The following is a 14,283-nucleotide window of genomic DNA, read 5'->3' on the forward strand; positions in this document are numbered from 1 at the left end:
GTGCTGGTGGTCTGGGAATTACATATTAAAACCGAGGATATTTATAGATTCTTTTAAATATTTACATAATAATGTGCCTGTCTGTTTACTAATTTTTCTTTAGGCCCTCCACTTCTAGTTAGACTTGATTAAATATTATCTTTAAATAAGGAAAACTTAGTTGGGTAAGGTGGTCGTCTATATGGTTATAAATAATCTTTTACCGTATTTAAAGCCTCTTTGATACAACTACAGATCATTCAGACAACTCTTCTGAATTGACCTGTTTCTAATTTATGGTTCTCACTGCAAGCATTGTTTGAATGTTAAATGAACTGAACCTTGATCGAATGTTCGCTCTTGATATTTTTTGACAACAATTGTTTTACAATTTGTATATAAATTATTCAAATCTGACGTCATTTTGATATTTTTATACGTATCTAATTTTTTATAAAAGCTTATAAATAGTTTGGATATCTACTTTCACGCAGTAGAAATTTTACCTTAACAACATTAATATACTTATCTTCCTGCCTCGAGTACATGTATATCAATAGTGTGGTCATGACATTACTCCTTGCATGTAAGCCTCGTAGCGAAGGTATAGAGAAAACGTATACGATCATTGGCCAATAGCGTTGATTGAATATTTGGGTAAAATGTAAATATTCAATCAACGCCAATAGGTTTATTGGTGATATTTCGTTGATGAATGATGAAGAAAGGAGCTTGGATTGGTATCATTGAAATATTGAAAACAGCATCTTATAATCTCTTAATCCTTTACAAACTTCTTCATATTTTATATATCTCTCACAAACTAAAAGACTGGTTAAATGGCGAAGAGACGCAAATTACATTCTTTGGTTTTATTTAAAAAAATTATACTTAATAATTGTCCTCCTTACTTACTAAAGAAGATTAGATACCGAAGAGACGTTTATAACTTAAATTTAAAATTTAAAGGGTTAATTACTCCACCACCTCATAAAACCAGTTTTTTTCAGCGATCTTTCTTTTATAACTTTTATCAGCTTTATAATGACATTCCTACAGATCTAAAAGCTTTATCGGAGGAGTCTTTTAGAAAAAAGGTAAAATTGCTGCTTTAGTAGCATGGTGTTTGGTTACGCTTTATGTGATGCTTTGATCAAGGTTTATAATATGTATGTATGTATATATGTATTTCTTTTTGTACATTTTGTTTAGATTTCTGTGGGCAACAGTGGTAGTATATAATATTTTTCAATTGTATATTTTTTTTGTTTTGTCAGACTTGATCTTTCTTTTAATTGTTTTTTGCTCCATTTTGTAAATCAGTAACAAAATTAATATTATATATATTTATGTATCGGATTGTTTTATATGATTTACAAAATAAATACATTATTATTAATATTATTACATATATCGTTTTTATCGACAGCAGTCTCTACTTGGCTTTTGGTCGGTAGATGTTATAAAGAATAAAAATATGTATAATATACTAGATATAAATATACATGGTGTTTTCGAAGTTGAGTTATTTATTTGAACTACTTGAAGGACTCGTCAAAAGGAGTTGATATACCAAAAATCACCTATATAAAAGTTAGCATAATAAAAAAGATAGGAATTTTTGATATTCTCGTGTAAATTCTTATCGTTTTTTGTTTCTGCTCTTACCGTTTATCAATGTAAATTTAGTTATCAGATTTCGTGGTATAGGATTTTTAGAAGAACAACGAGAAGGCCACGCGAGAAGAGATGCTCAACCTGAAATGTTACAAATTGAGGAAGACATTTTAGAAAGGGTCGAAGACGACCCAACAATGAGTACTAGAGCCGTAGCAACTCTAGTGTGGAAGGCAATACGATAAGAACAGTATTATCCTTATCATTATCAACAGGTACAAGTATCACAGCCTGAAAATCATACTAGAGGAATTGTATTGTTGGCTTTTAGAACAGTTCGGCTGAAATGAAGATCTTAGGAAATTAATTTTCTGTATAGACGAAGCCACATTTATACGAGATACGAGTGCAAAATTTCCACAACAATTATGTTTGGCAGTAAAACATTCGCATTCTGTAAAAAGATTTATATTTCAACATAGATTTTCATTAATGTTTGGGCTGGCGTGGTAAATTGACATTACTTTTTTCCTCCTCGCCTGATCGGTGAAATCTATTTAGATTTTCATAATCTGACACAATTATTAGAAGATGTTCCTCTAAAAGTAAGACAGAATATGTAGTTCGTACATGATGGGGCTCCACCATATTTTAGAGAAAAGTTCATAAATATCGAAATAATGAGGTTCCAAATAGGGTGCAATGGACCTTTTATTGGCCTCCTGGCTCCCCACATTTAATGCCTTACGATTTTTTTCTCTGGGGCTATTTAAAAGGGTTGCTATATCATGATGGAGAAGTAAATACTCCGAAAGAACTTAAAGAGGGCACTGACAATCATGTAAGAGTCAGTAGAGCGAGTAATAATACTCTGAGAAGACTGTGCTGTCGAATATTTTTTATGCATTAAGCATACAAATTCAAGTATAAATATTGATGGTAAGGTTAAAATTTTTTCAGAAATAAAATATGCTTTACAAGATTCTCTATATCCAATATTGCAGAGGTATCTTAGGGCACGCTTTTGCAAAATAAAGATAGATCGAAACAAGTAACCTGAGCAACATCCCCAAAAGCGGTACCTTACCTTAAGTGGCAATCAATTAAGGTAAAATAAACACTTTGATATTTGTTTATTAAGTTGACTGGCAATAGTTCTAAATGCAAAGCAACCAGAAGCAAGTTTTAGCGATAATTGCTCTATATATCTATCAAACTTTAATTTGTCATCTATTATTAGACCCAGAAACTTGTTATTATTTGTGTTTAAAATAGGCTCTGTGTTCAAAAGCACATTCTCCAGTCTACACTTAAAATTTAAAACATTTGTTTTAGTTACATTAAAGGACAAATAATTACAGTCTTGATCGGCATAAGTCTTCAATCGTTTTCTTGAGTAAAAAATGTGCATTTGTATCATGCCATAGCAATGTGGTATCATCAGCAAAAGAGGTACACTGCCCATGTCTTAATATTGAGGGTAAGCCATTGACATAAAGAAGAAAAAGAAGTGGACCCAAATCAGATCCTTGTGGTACCCCTGCTGAAATTATCAACTGATCAGATATGGAACTCTTAAACATTGATCGGGGGAGATTTGCTCTGTGGCGTCTTCCCCAAACACAAGGGGAACACAGTTGTATAATTGTGTCTATGAAGAAGCGGTGCACTGTATTATTCTTCCCTTGAAGAATTAATTGTAATCTAATAAATAAAACACATTTATTTTCTAAATATGTACATCTATTAGTAGTCACTGGAACTTGGAATAACAGTAATTGGGTAGACTTAAATTTCCATTTTTTCCGCTGTCTCTATAAACTGTCTTTAACCACTTGTACTAACTCTACTTTATTTACACTTGCTACTTTCACTGATTTTATTACACTCACTAATTTCATTCCTTAAAAAACTAACAACAATTTACTTATGTCTATAATTCTAGGTTAACAGTTACCATACGTCAACTTCACACCAACTAACGACGACCGGGAACGTTTTTATGTAATTAGTAAAATATTTAAAGAGTTTAGAGAGTGTGATGAACCCGCACTAGGTTACCACTATTATTGACAATAAATGTAGGGCAAAATAAAGAGTTAGAGAGAGAGAGAGAGAGACCCGTTTTGGGCATTAGGGGTTAAACAGAGGACAATGAGCAACTTCTCATTTTCAACTTTTCGCCGTACGCGAAACGGGAGCTCTACAAACGTTTTAGGGCAACGACCAATACTCGACTGATCCCCTTCCCCAGTTTATTGGGCTTTGCGCTTGCGGTGTTAGCGTCAGCGGTTACCGAGAACAGTGGACCCGAGCTACCAAGAACTAAGCTGGCACCCGATAATTCTAGATTTTTCGTTTTCGATGCAATATAATTATAACCTAACATCGAGCAGACCGAGAAAATAAATAAACTGTTGGGAGATTTACTTCCTAACAAAACATAACTGACTGTCTTTTTTCCGACAGATATGACTGAAAGCATGGTAGCATACTCCCTCTAAGCCCATATACCTCAAGTTTTCTCAACAAACACTTATGCTATACACAGTCAAAGTCCTTAGCGATATCACAAAAAACGACTGCCGCTGCTTTCCAACAAGTGAAATACTGCATCACTGGTATTTTTTGAGGCTTGAAAGCCAAACTGAAAAGTACTAAGAGCTTTACTAGCGTCCACAAATTCTACCATCCTTTTCTTCATAAATTTTCCACAATTTTAGTTAGAGTAGGCAGCAATGAGATAGGCTTATAATTTGATGGAGTGTCTTCACCTTGCTTATGTATGGAAATCACAATGGCTCTCTTTAAAAGGCTAGGAAAGTAACCGCTCAAGAAAGAATCATTAATACAATTGGCCAGTGATGTCAGTGCCAAAACCATCCCAGCCAGAAGAATTTTTATGTTTTATTATACATAATTTCTACAGCAGTAGTAGGCATCCAAAAAAATGTATTCAACAAAGACATATTCTGTAAATATGCTAAAGGGCTTATTGTAGTAGCTGGAATAGTTTTAGCAAGATCAGCTGCAACTGAAATTAATGATATTTGCATTCAATTGCGAGCTGTTTGTGTTAAAGTATTTTTTACCTCTTAAAGAATTAACAATTTTCCAAGATTCCTTTTGCTTGTTGGGAGTTAACTATTAAAGTTTGGTAGTTATTAATTAAATTTCGGCTGCCGGACTAATCTGCGGTAAGTGCTTCGGTATTAATTAAAATTATTCATAAAATGGTGATTATAAGCTACAAACTTGTTATTATTAAACTCCCGAAACTAAACTATCGATGTTGAGACAAATATGCCTTAGTAAAATGTTAGTCATAAATAAGATATAGGGTGTTAAAATTTAATTTTCTATTCTGTTTTTTTCTATAACGGAAAATCGGGGGTTTTTCGGAACGATTTTATTCCATTTTTTGATATAAAGTGTAGAAGGCGATAGTTACAGCATATTCACAGACCGTTTCTTGCCATTACTTAGGCCGTTTCTTACTAGTACAGTTTTATTAATTTTATTGAAGAAACTGATGAAGAATGATGATTTCTCAGAAATAAGTACATTTATTTTGGTAAAACAAGATGTTTTTAAAATATTTGCATTTAAACGTTCTGATGCAGTCAAAAAAAAACTAAACATATAACAAATTAACGTAGTTATAGATATATGGTAACAATCATTAAACTAATATCAGAGATATTGACAATAGATTGACACTTTTTTATTTGAAAAATAGGTTAACTTATAACATTAATGAAGAATGGAATAACTTTTGGTAATTAATAATGCCTAAGCATATTGAATATTCCAATAATGAAATGAGAGACATGATTTGCATCTATGTTCAAGTAAATTTGAATAGTCTTGCGACATCAATACGCCACTGTCAACAATATCCAAATAGAAGGCACCCGAATCGAAGTTTTTTTCTAAGATTATATAGTCGGCTAGAGGAAACAGGGTCTTTTCGCCCTCACAGTGGTGTTGAGCATACAAAAGCAATATTTATAGATCAAGAAGAAGAAATTTTAGTAAGAGTGGCTGAAAATCTATGCATAAGTACCAGACATTTGGAAAACACTACTGATGTGAGAAAAAAACCGCAATTTTATAAATTTTACACACTAATAAACTATACCCTTATCATTTTAATCAGACGACATTCATCAGACGAGGTGTGTTTAATTGTCGAAGTAAACATACGTAGAATACGTATAATACGAAATAAACAACGGCATTTTCAGCAGAATTTTCTATTATAATCTGGTGTAGAATAATTGGTGATTTTATTATTGGACCTTTTGAGTTACCCGCAAGGCTTAATGGTAATCAGCATTTATATTTTTTACAAAATGATTTGCCAGATCTACTCGATGATGTTTCTTTAAATTTATGTCAAAACATGTGGTATATGCACGATGGAGCTCCACCGCATTATTCAGTTATAGTTCGCACCGAACTATAACTGAAGAAGCCTCACAGATGGTTTAGTCGTGGCAATAAATTTTAATGGCCTCCGCGTAGCCCGGATCTTAAACATTTGAATTTTTCCTTTTTGCAATTTTATTAAGACACTAAAAGAATATGAAGGTACGGGTGTATACAAACTTTATTCTAATTAAGGCACTATTTGGTGAAAGGATTAAGAAAATTCCTGGAATTGAATGGTGGACAGTTGCTTATTTGTTAAAATGATGTTTTCCATGGTATTATTCATTATTAATTTTATTTCAACTTAGTGATAAACTATTTCTTAACTATACAACATAATGTTTAAATGCAAATATTTCAAAAACACTTTTTTTAACCGAATTAAATATAGTACACCTTTTTTTAGTTACTTTATTAAAAAATATTAGAACGGTACTAGTAAAAAAGTTATGGCATTAAACAGCGTGAGAATATGGCACTCTCTATACTTTATATCGAAAAATTGGATAAAATCATATTTCTCATCCCCAAAAACCTCCGTTTTTATGTCAATGTCTCAAGAATTTTACTGAAGGATTTATTATAGAAATTTATAATCGACCATTATTTTGGAAGTCCTCATAAAACAGTTATCCCAAGCGCGATTTAGAAAAGAGATATTAAGAAAAAATCGTGGATAGTTTTGGTAGTTCTAAGTCAGAAAAATAAGGGAGCAAAAGAATTTGTGCAAATTATTTTTTCTTTCTTCGTTCTAATTTTTAAATTATTGAAAAAATAAGAGTCGCGCAACTGGTTTCCTAATAATAATATTTCGGGACACCAGAGTTGCGCGACCAAAATTGACCAGTATGCCTGTGTGGCATGGGTCTAATGAGACTCATAAAATTGGTGCTTTTCTTAATTTTATAACATGTAGAAACGTAAGTTTTAAAATAAAATAGGTGAGCAAAATAAATAAATAATTAAAAAAAACACTGACGGATATTAGGATTATTATTAATTTATATTAGGAATTATTATTAACTTACATACAAAAGTAGTGAGCTGAGCCTAAATTGTCCAGATTAATCAATTTTGCGTTTGTCATTAATTTTTTTTATTGAATATTTGGATTTAAAAAAATATACACTTGGAAAGTTAGTAGGGGAAGTCTTTTCTCCACAAATAAAATGCTAATCCTCTAATTTCAGGAGCGATGGATTTCGGCAAGTGTTCTTGCCATCATGAGACTTGAGTTACTTAACACAACACCTATTCACACATACACATACACCACTTCAGAATGGACTTTTCCTTAAAACATACACTTATTTAATAGTTGAAGTCATTAACGAAAAACAAATTTCTATTATGCTTATGTCACTAAGAAGTTCAGCTAAAAAACACGTTCCACCTAGATTGAGGACAGTAAGGCATAAAAAATAATAATCCTGTACAAAAACTTGTAACGTAAAATTTTAATAAATAATAATTGCAACAGTAAGGATTATACATTTTAAAATAACGTATAAAACTCACTACCTTATAACATACAATACTATTACTTATAACCTATATAACCTAGTCTAATATACTTTAAGAATTAACGAAAGCACTATTATCAATACCATTTTGCTGTTTAATTTCATTTTCATAGCATGCTTTAGTTTCTCCTAAATTGGTCATTGGCCAATAAGCTTCATTATTTAAAATTTGTATTACTTCTAAATATTTCTTTTTGTTTCTCCAATAATTAGCCATTATCACAGGTTCGACAAGCCTTTCCAAAAATATTTCCACCACAAAACTTTGAACAATGTAACATAGGGTAAAGGTTACAGCCCCTACCCATATGCACATCAACCTGCCTTCTAGATGGACTGGAACTTTTAACTCCATAACGTAAATTATCCAATCTGGTGGATATAAGGTTATATATGCACAAAAGATGGTCATTAAGAGTACACTAATAAGAAACAATTTATTTGTAAAAATACTTTTTCGGTAAGGTTTGCCTTTGGAAAAAACTATGGCCATTGTAATGTATTGAAACAAAGAGGTAGAAAATACTGCGTAATTTTCATAACTAGGAAAAAATGACGTTACGCCACTAAGAGCCGGATTAAATTTAAACGGCACAAACCAGTCATAAGTTTGAATATAATAAAAAGCAAATATTTGTGATAATATTGCCAAAATCATAAAAAACGTAATTGAGCACAATGGAATGAAACTTAAAAGACTGGTGCGGGGTGGTTTTTTTGCTAGTTTTTCGTATGCCTTCGTGTGTCCAAAAACCGAAGTGAAATTAAGAATTAAGCAGATATCAATAAAAAGAAACTGCAAAGAACTCAAATTGGAGTCTATCCCATATAATAATATCACAGATGCGAATTCTGTTAGGCTATAACACAACATCAACTGAAATACTCCAAATGAAGTAACTAAAGCTGCTCGGCCTTCTTTAAGAACTTTTGGCATGCAGGAAATGTTGGGTTCTTTAGATGTGAAGGGTGATGCTATGCTACTTTCATTTTCTGAGAGGGATATTCCCACGTGTGCTGCTTTAAGGGCTCCGCAGTCATTTGCTCCATCGCCACACATAGCTAGAAATAGAGAAGGTGTTGTAATTAATCAAAAAATTATAAATTTTACTGGAAATAGATTTTAAATCACTTATTTTAAATTAGGATAAGTAATAAACTACAAAGATCACTTCCCAAGGTCCACAAAGCTTACTTATGATCATCAAGGAAGCAAAAGCTTCCAACAAGTATATTGCTTACAATTCCGCTCAATGGATTGAGCATGCAGTGAAAAAGTTACCAAAAACTAAAATGTCTTCCACCTATTTTTTTTATGCCCACAATAATCACCAATGTGGTCTACAGACGAATCCAGAATATTCTAAATAAAAATAAGAAGAATATTATTTTTACTTTCCAGAAGTGACGCTTATAGAAAGTATAGCAACAATGACCCAATTCATTTTAAGGACCTGTTGATTTCACTCCACCTCCGCAATTCGGTAGTACTGATCTTTGAGTTTTATTACCGATTCTAATCATCACAGCTAAGAACATATTTCTTCTGGAAATGGTGGTTAATCCTAGAATACTAAAGCCTTCTTTTCATACGTTATTACTTGGAAACGTCGGTTTTACGTATGATTGGGTTTTATGTGTGAATAACTACGGTTGGGTTTCTATGCTACTTGATACTGGTTGGTAAGGATGGGATACTTAATAATAGTTTCATATGTATTTCTATAAAACAAAAAAATAAAAATATACAGATAAATCAATTTTTCTGACAACATCCCAAGCATATTTCTGATGATCCCCACATAAGGTGCGTCAGCATTTAAAACAAATTATAGTTGTCATTCTCTTTTTAGCTGTACGACATATACCTTTGTAAGTTCTTGTTCCTTTTTGTTGAGAACCTGCTAGATTCTCCGTATAAGTTGATTTTATTTTAAAACTGTAGATATGGACTCTTTTAAGTTTCTTGATAGGGACGGACAATTTTTCATCCTTTCTTCTTGACATGGTCTGGTCAGTTGTCCTTAAAGTCTAAGGATAAATTCTTGTCTTGACAATGGTTTCATTTCCCTTTTTATTACATTATGGTGATTTATGACATCGGAATTGACTGATGCAACATTCAACATATTATAAAAAAAAACGAGAGGCCGATTTTCGGTCTTTCTATTAGCGCATATAATCAAAGTCATTTAATCAAAGAATTCAATAGCACCTTTAGCGGCATTGAATTCAGGTTGAAAGTAACAAAACGATTTTATTTTGTTTGGGTTTGTAGGATAGCTTATAGTAATTTTATTATCATTAAATGCAAATAAGAAGGGTTCACATTTTCAGGATTTATTGTGTCGTCACTCCAAAGGTATTTCTGGCTTATTTTTACACAGTATAGCAACTATTGCTAGATTGAATGGATTACTCAGTAGTTTTATATACATAGAACCACCGGTAAACGAGTTATTTAAGGTGATATTCCGGTTACTACCATGTAGCGGTTTTGTCAAATTTATAACAAAATATTTGGCTAACGGCGATCTATTGGTGTTAAATTTTAGAATAAAAAATTAAATCTTTCCCTACTCATAGCTGTCCTGTATTTTCCAACGGAATAAGTTGTATTAAACAAAAGCGTAGCTGTCAGGTGATTATCTTTTAAAGCCGCAGACAAGATCAGTAATCCCAACAGTGCTTTCAATTTAGGTAGCGTTGTGTTGAAAACTGTGGCACTTTTAACCTTAGAACATCGAAAGGCTAGAATTAGCAGTACCGGGGAACTTTGGGCAGTTTGTTTGCTTGCAACATCTCTGATAGAATGATGCCAAATGGTTATGTAGAAATGGAAAAAAAACACTTTATAATATAATTTATCACTTATTTTGACAAGCACAAAATACTACTGTTCCTCTTTAATAAAATATGAAGCATTTTTTAAATAAAATATGATAAGATACTCTATAAAGAAGTAAATATTCAAAGTTAAAGAATTGCAGATAACGTACATTAGAGAAAAAGGCAATAACATCGCAACGCCGCTGGATTGCATTGTTGATTTTACCGACACAAGGAATCTTTGCCAGCGACGTCGTCAAAAAATAGTTACATGATAAATATTTATTACTAATAGAATATGCTTTAAAATATAAACAATATTACGGTTCATGAACTCTTTATGTGTTTTTTTAACGTACTCCGTAAGAGTAAAGGTATATCTAATAAAAAGCATTTTTATGGAAATTAAATATTTTATAATTATTATAGATTTCTTAACAAGTTTTTATTTAAGTTTATTTCTATGATCCCCTATTCTACGTTTATGATGACAGTTCTCCCTTGATATCATGTTATGACAGTATCGGTATTTATTTGTCAACAAAAAGATCGGCTTGAATCGCCTTTTTACCATCGGTTTTTTTGAAGATGTTATTTTTGCGCTTAGAATAAGATATATCTATTTCTACTTTTTATTTCTAATCTAAAATCGAACATCAATAAGTTAAATTAACATTATTATATACGTTTATATATAGATGAAAATTTGCTCTTTTGAAAATATATGTAAACTTGACAACAGAGGATCGGTGAATATATTAGTATACCAAACACCACCCTTGCCCCTGAGCACATGTTGAACCTAAACAAAGTGTAATTCTAGTCTTTCAATGTTCTAAGAACATTACATTTCTCTCAAAATTTAGCTATTTTCTCATTGGTGTCTAGCAATGTTTCGTTTAAAATTTCGTCAATAAAAATATTAAAAACATGATTTGGCTCTACCACATTTTTAGCTAGGTCCGTTGGGCCTTGTCGAATGTAAATAATATTTTTAGCTGGGGTTTTACCCTTTTGATTACGTACTGGATTAGTTTTCCATTATATATATTTCTTCCATAAAAAATATTATTTGTACAAATGCAAATGTCTTCTGTAGTTTCTTATTCAGAGATAGCTTCCCAAGATGTTGACGACTGTGAAAGTTAATATTTTTTATTACGAGGTCTGTCTTTGTCTGAGTTTTTTGTTTACTAGTTCTTCGTCATACAAGTTCTTATCAAACTCATCGGAAACATAGTCAATATTGTCACTGTAAAATGGATCTTGATCTTGTTTGATAACGAACTCATGTCACTAAAGTCAGTCGCCTATACAAGATCTTTTAATTCCTTATCTGTGAGAGGCAATATTCATCGTAATTCATTATCTTTTGACATCTTTTTCTATGCTTATTACTAACAACACATCAAATATATGCATATATTTACAAACGATATTATTAAAAAGACGTAAGTTTTACGTACGGTACTCTAATCATAGACCTAATACATGTCAATGTAAACTAAAAACAGTAAAAAGTGTCAATATATTCTCGCCGTAAAGGAAGAAGAGGGAAAGGACTGCTGGTGTGGCAAATGGCTCGCTTCTGTTTTTGAAATTTGAAAGCAATACGTAAATTTTACGAGTTTTAGTATTCTAGGGCTTAGGAACCAAGGAATTATGCCTTATAAAAATTCAGTATTATAGATGGCTACGCCCAGATGTTGCCCTACGTCAAGCTGAACTATACTATACTATATTAACTACTTAGCATCCTTAGCAGAAAATGTAACCTACCTACGTAGTACCCCAATCCTTTCAGCTCTTCAACAAGTTGTTGCTTTTGGGCACCCGTCATTCTAGCAAATACAACTCCCTTAGTAGTGATCTTTGGAACCAAATCTGGGAAGTATTTCTTTAAGTTGTGCCATGTGTCACCAGATACAATAAAGCAATAATTTTGATTGTTTTGCATTGCGGCTTCTGGGTCCTTAGTAATACTACTTCCATTTGAGGTAATCTAAAATAATAATTTACGTTAATTATAATTCTTCATAATATTCCTTTTATCAGGATTTACAGAATACAATGTCTAGTATCTAATAAAACTTCTTACTTCAGTTGCGTTATTTAAAATATGGTAACTAATACTGGCAAAATCATGTTTTGTTGGCTTTTCAGTTAAAACCTCAATAACGGTGCATTTATTATTAATAATTTGACATTCACGTGCAACGGTGACAGCCGTTTGTATATTGTCACCTAAAATACATATCTCTTTTTAATAAATTTAATTTTTTTAAATCTTTTATTACCTGTAATCATGACAACTTTTAGTCGTGCTTCTTTAAGCGTTTGAATGACACCAGTGGTTTCTGGCTTAAGTGGATTTTCTAGGATCAGCAAACCCAAGAAATTAAGCTCATTTTCAACTTCGTGTCTATGGATTTTTCTTATACTTTCATAAGTAAACGTTTCGGGTAATCTTTTACTACCTATACCTAAAATGCATTATTTGATTAACCATTAGATAGCCCCAGAATTTAAATATATATTATTATTTATTATTATATATTATTATAGATAAATATGTAATTTATTTTGATAATAGTAATAATATAAAGCATTTTTTGATTTGATGTACGGTCCTGTCGCAGCCTAGTTAGTAATCATTACATACTTTACATGACACTTCATTACGAGTGCAGGTGAAATTATAGCGTTCACAGCTCTTTGATTTCTGTAAATTGAAAGCACAGGATTTTTTTTGGAAATGGCAATTTTTTGTTTAAAATTGATTTATTATGTATTTTAATTACTTATTTTTATAAACGTAACTATAATTAATTAAGTTTAACTTCACCCTAATTATTCTGCATTTCCGCTCGATTTTAGCACTCTCTTAAATATCTTGTATCATATAATAAACTTTCTGTTCTGTATGAATAAATTCTTACCAATAACCCTATATCCCTTCTCAGTATATTTCTTTAGAACTTCACGTATATCGTCTGGTATAGACTCATCTTTAGATAGGGCAATAATTTTTTCAGGTGATCCTTTACAAAATACTTCAAAATATTCTTCCGCAGACTTAATTATCACAGACATTCGCTGAAAAGCTGACGAGAATTGAAACTGCTTCAATATGGCAATTTCCTTTACTTCCTAAAAATATATAAACTTAAAGTCAAGTAAATTTAGATTTACAGATGATATAATTTTAGGAGAGCAGTGTATTTAGAACAGGTTAAAACAGAACTTTTTGAAAACTTTTATTCATAGGAGAATTATTTCTAGATCATAAGTTTTTTAGATTTTAGAGTGTAAAAGAAATTAAAATACCGGAAGGCTTCGAAATTCACAGACAAAAAAATAAAAACTCTAAGTCTCAGTCTCAAAATATCTTTTTATGTATTAATCAGATTACATGTTTCGCTAATAAAGCATCATCAGACCTACAATAAACAGAAAAACACACGTAACTACAATAAAGCCTTACACTAAAGCAAAATCAAATATTAAAATTAGTTAAAATTACCTTATAGCTAGATGACCTGCTAAGTACCGACAAATAACATTTAAATCTGATAGTACCCACATATTTTATAATAAAAAACAATAACATGGCACAAAAATTCAATAAAAAATTTAAAAGGAAAAACGTAACAGGTGTAGTATTTGAACTCACACTCTAAAGTTGATCTCTGTGAAACACCAGACCGTTAACCACTCGGCCAGCCCTGCTTATGAATGTTAGAGTCAAAGGCATATATGCGTCTCTTGAGCAGAAACAAGAGGTTAGATAAGATTATTAAAGATAAGTCCTGGCTCAAAGGTGAAAACATCATTAAAGCATGTCAAAATTGGACTCTTTTTGGCTTTGGTGATTTCCATTTTCTCCAAGAGATCCATTTTT

At 31.6% G+C, this 14,283-nt stretch overlaps 2 protein-coding genes across 5 annotated transcripts in view; one reads left to right on the forward strand and one right to left on the reverse strand.

Moving 5' to 3' along the window:
- The window catches only part of LOC126740106 (fatty acid-binding protein, adipocyte), a 484,513-nt gene that overhangs the window by 326,242 nt on the left and 143,988 nt on the right, over positions 1–14,283 (forward strand). The window lies entirely within an intron of this gene.
- Positions 7,470–14,283, reverse strand: part of LOC126740090 (polyamine-transporting ATPase 13A3-like) — a 47,442-nt gene continuing 40,628 nt past the window's right edge. For both annotated transcript variants that reach the window (XM_050445965.1, XM_050445966.1), the window contains 5 exons: positions 13,322–13,532; positions 12,680–12,865; positions 12,481–12,626; positions 12,162–12,384; positions 7,470–8,615 (listed from right to left, as the gene is read on the reverse strand). In XM_050445965.1, the coding sequence (XP_050301922.1) occupies positions 7,606–8,615; positions 12,162–12,384; positions 12,481–12,626; positions 12,680–12,865; positions 13,322–13,532 (1,776 nt within the window). In that variant the 3' untranslated portion in view covers positions 7,470–7,605. The remainder of the gene's footprint in view (positions 8,616–12,161; positions 12,385–12,480; positions 12,627–12,679; positions 12,866–13,321; positions 13,533–14,283) is intronic.

This window comes from Anthonomus grandis, chromosome 9 (assembly GCF_022605725.1).
Source record: "Anthonomus grandis grandis chromosome 9, icAntGran1.3, whole genome shotgun sequence".
Classification (NCBI taxonomy): Eukaryota; Metazoa; Arthropoda; class Insecta; order Coleoptera; family Curculionidae; genus Anthonomus; species Anthonomus grandis.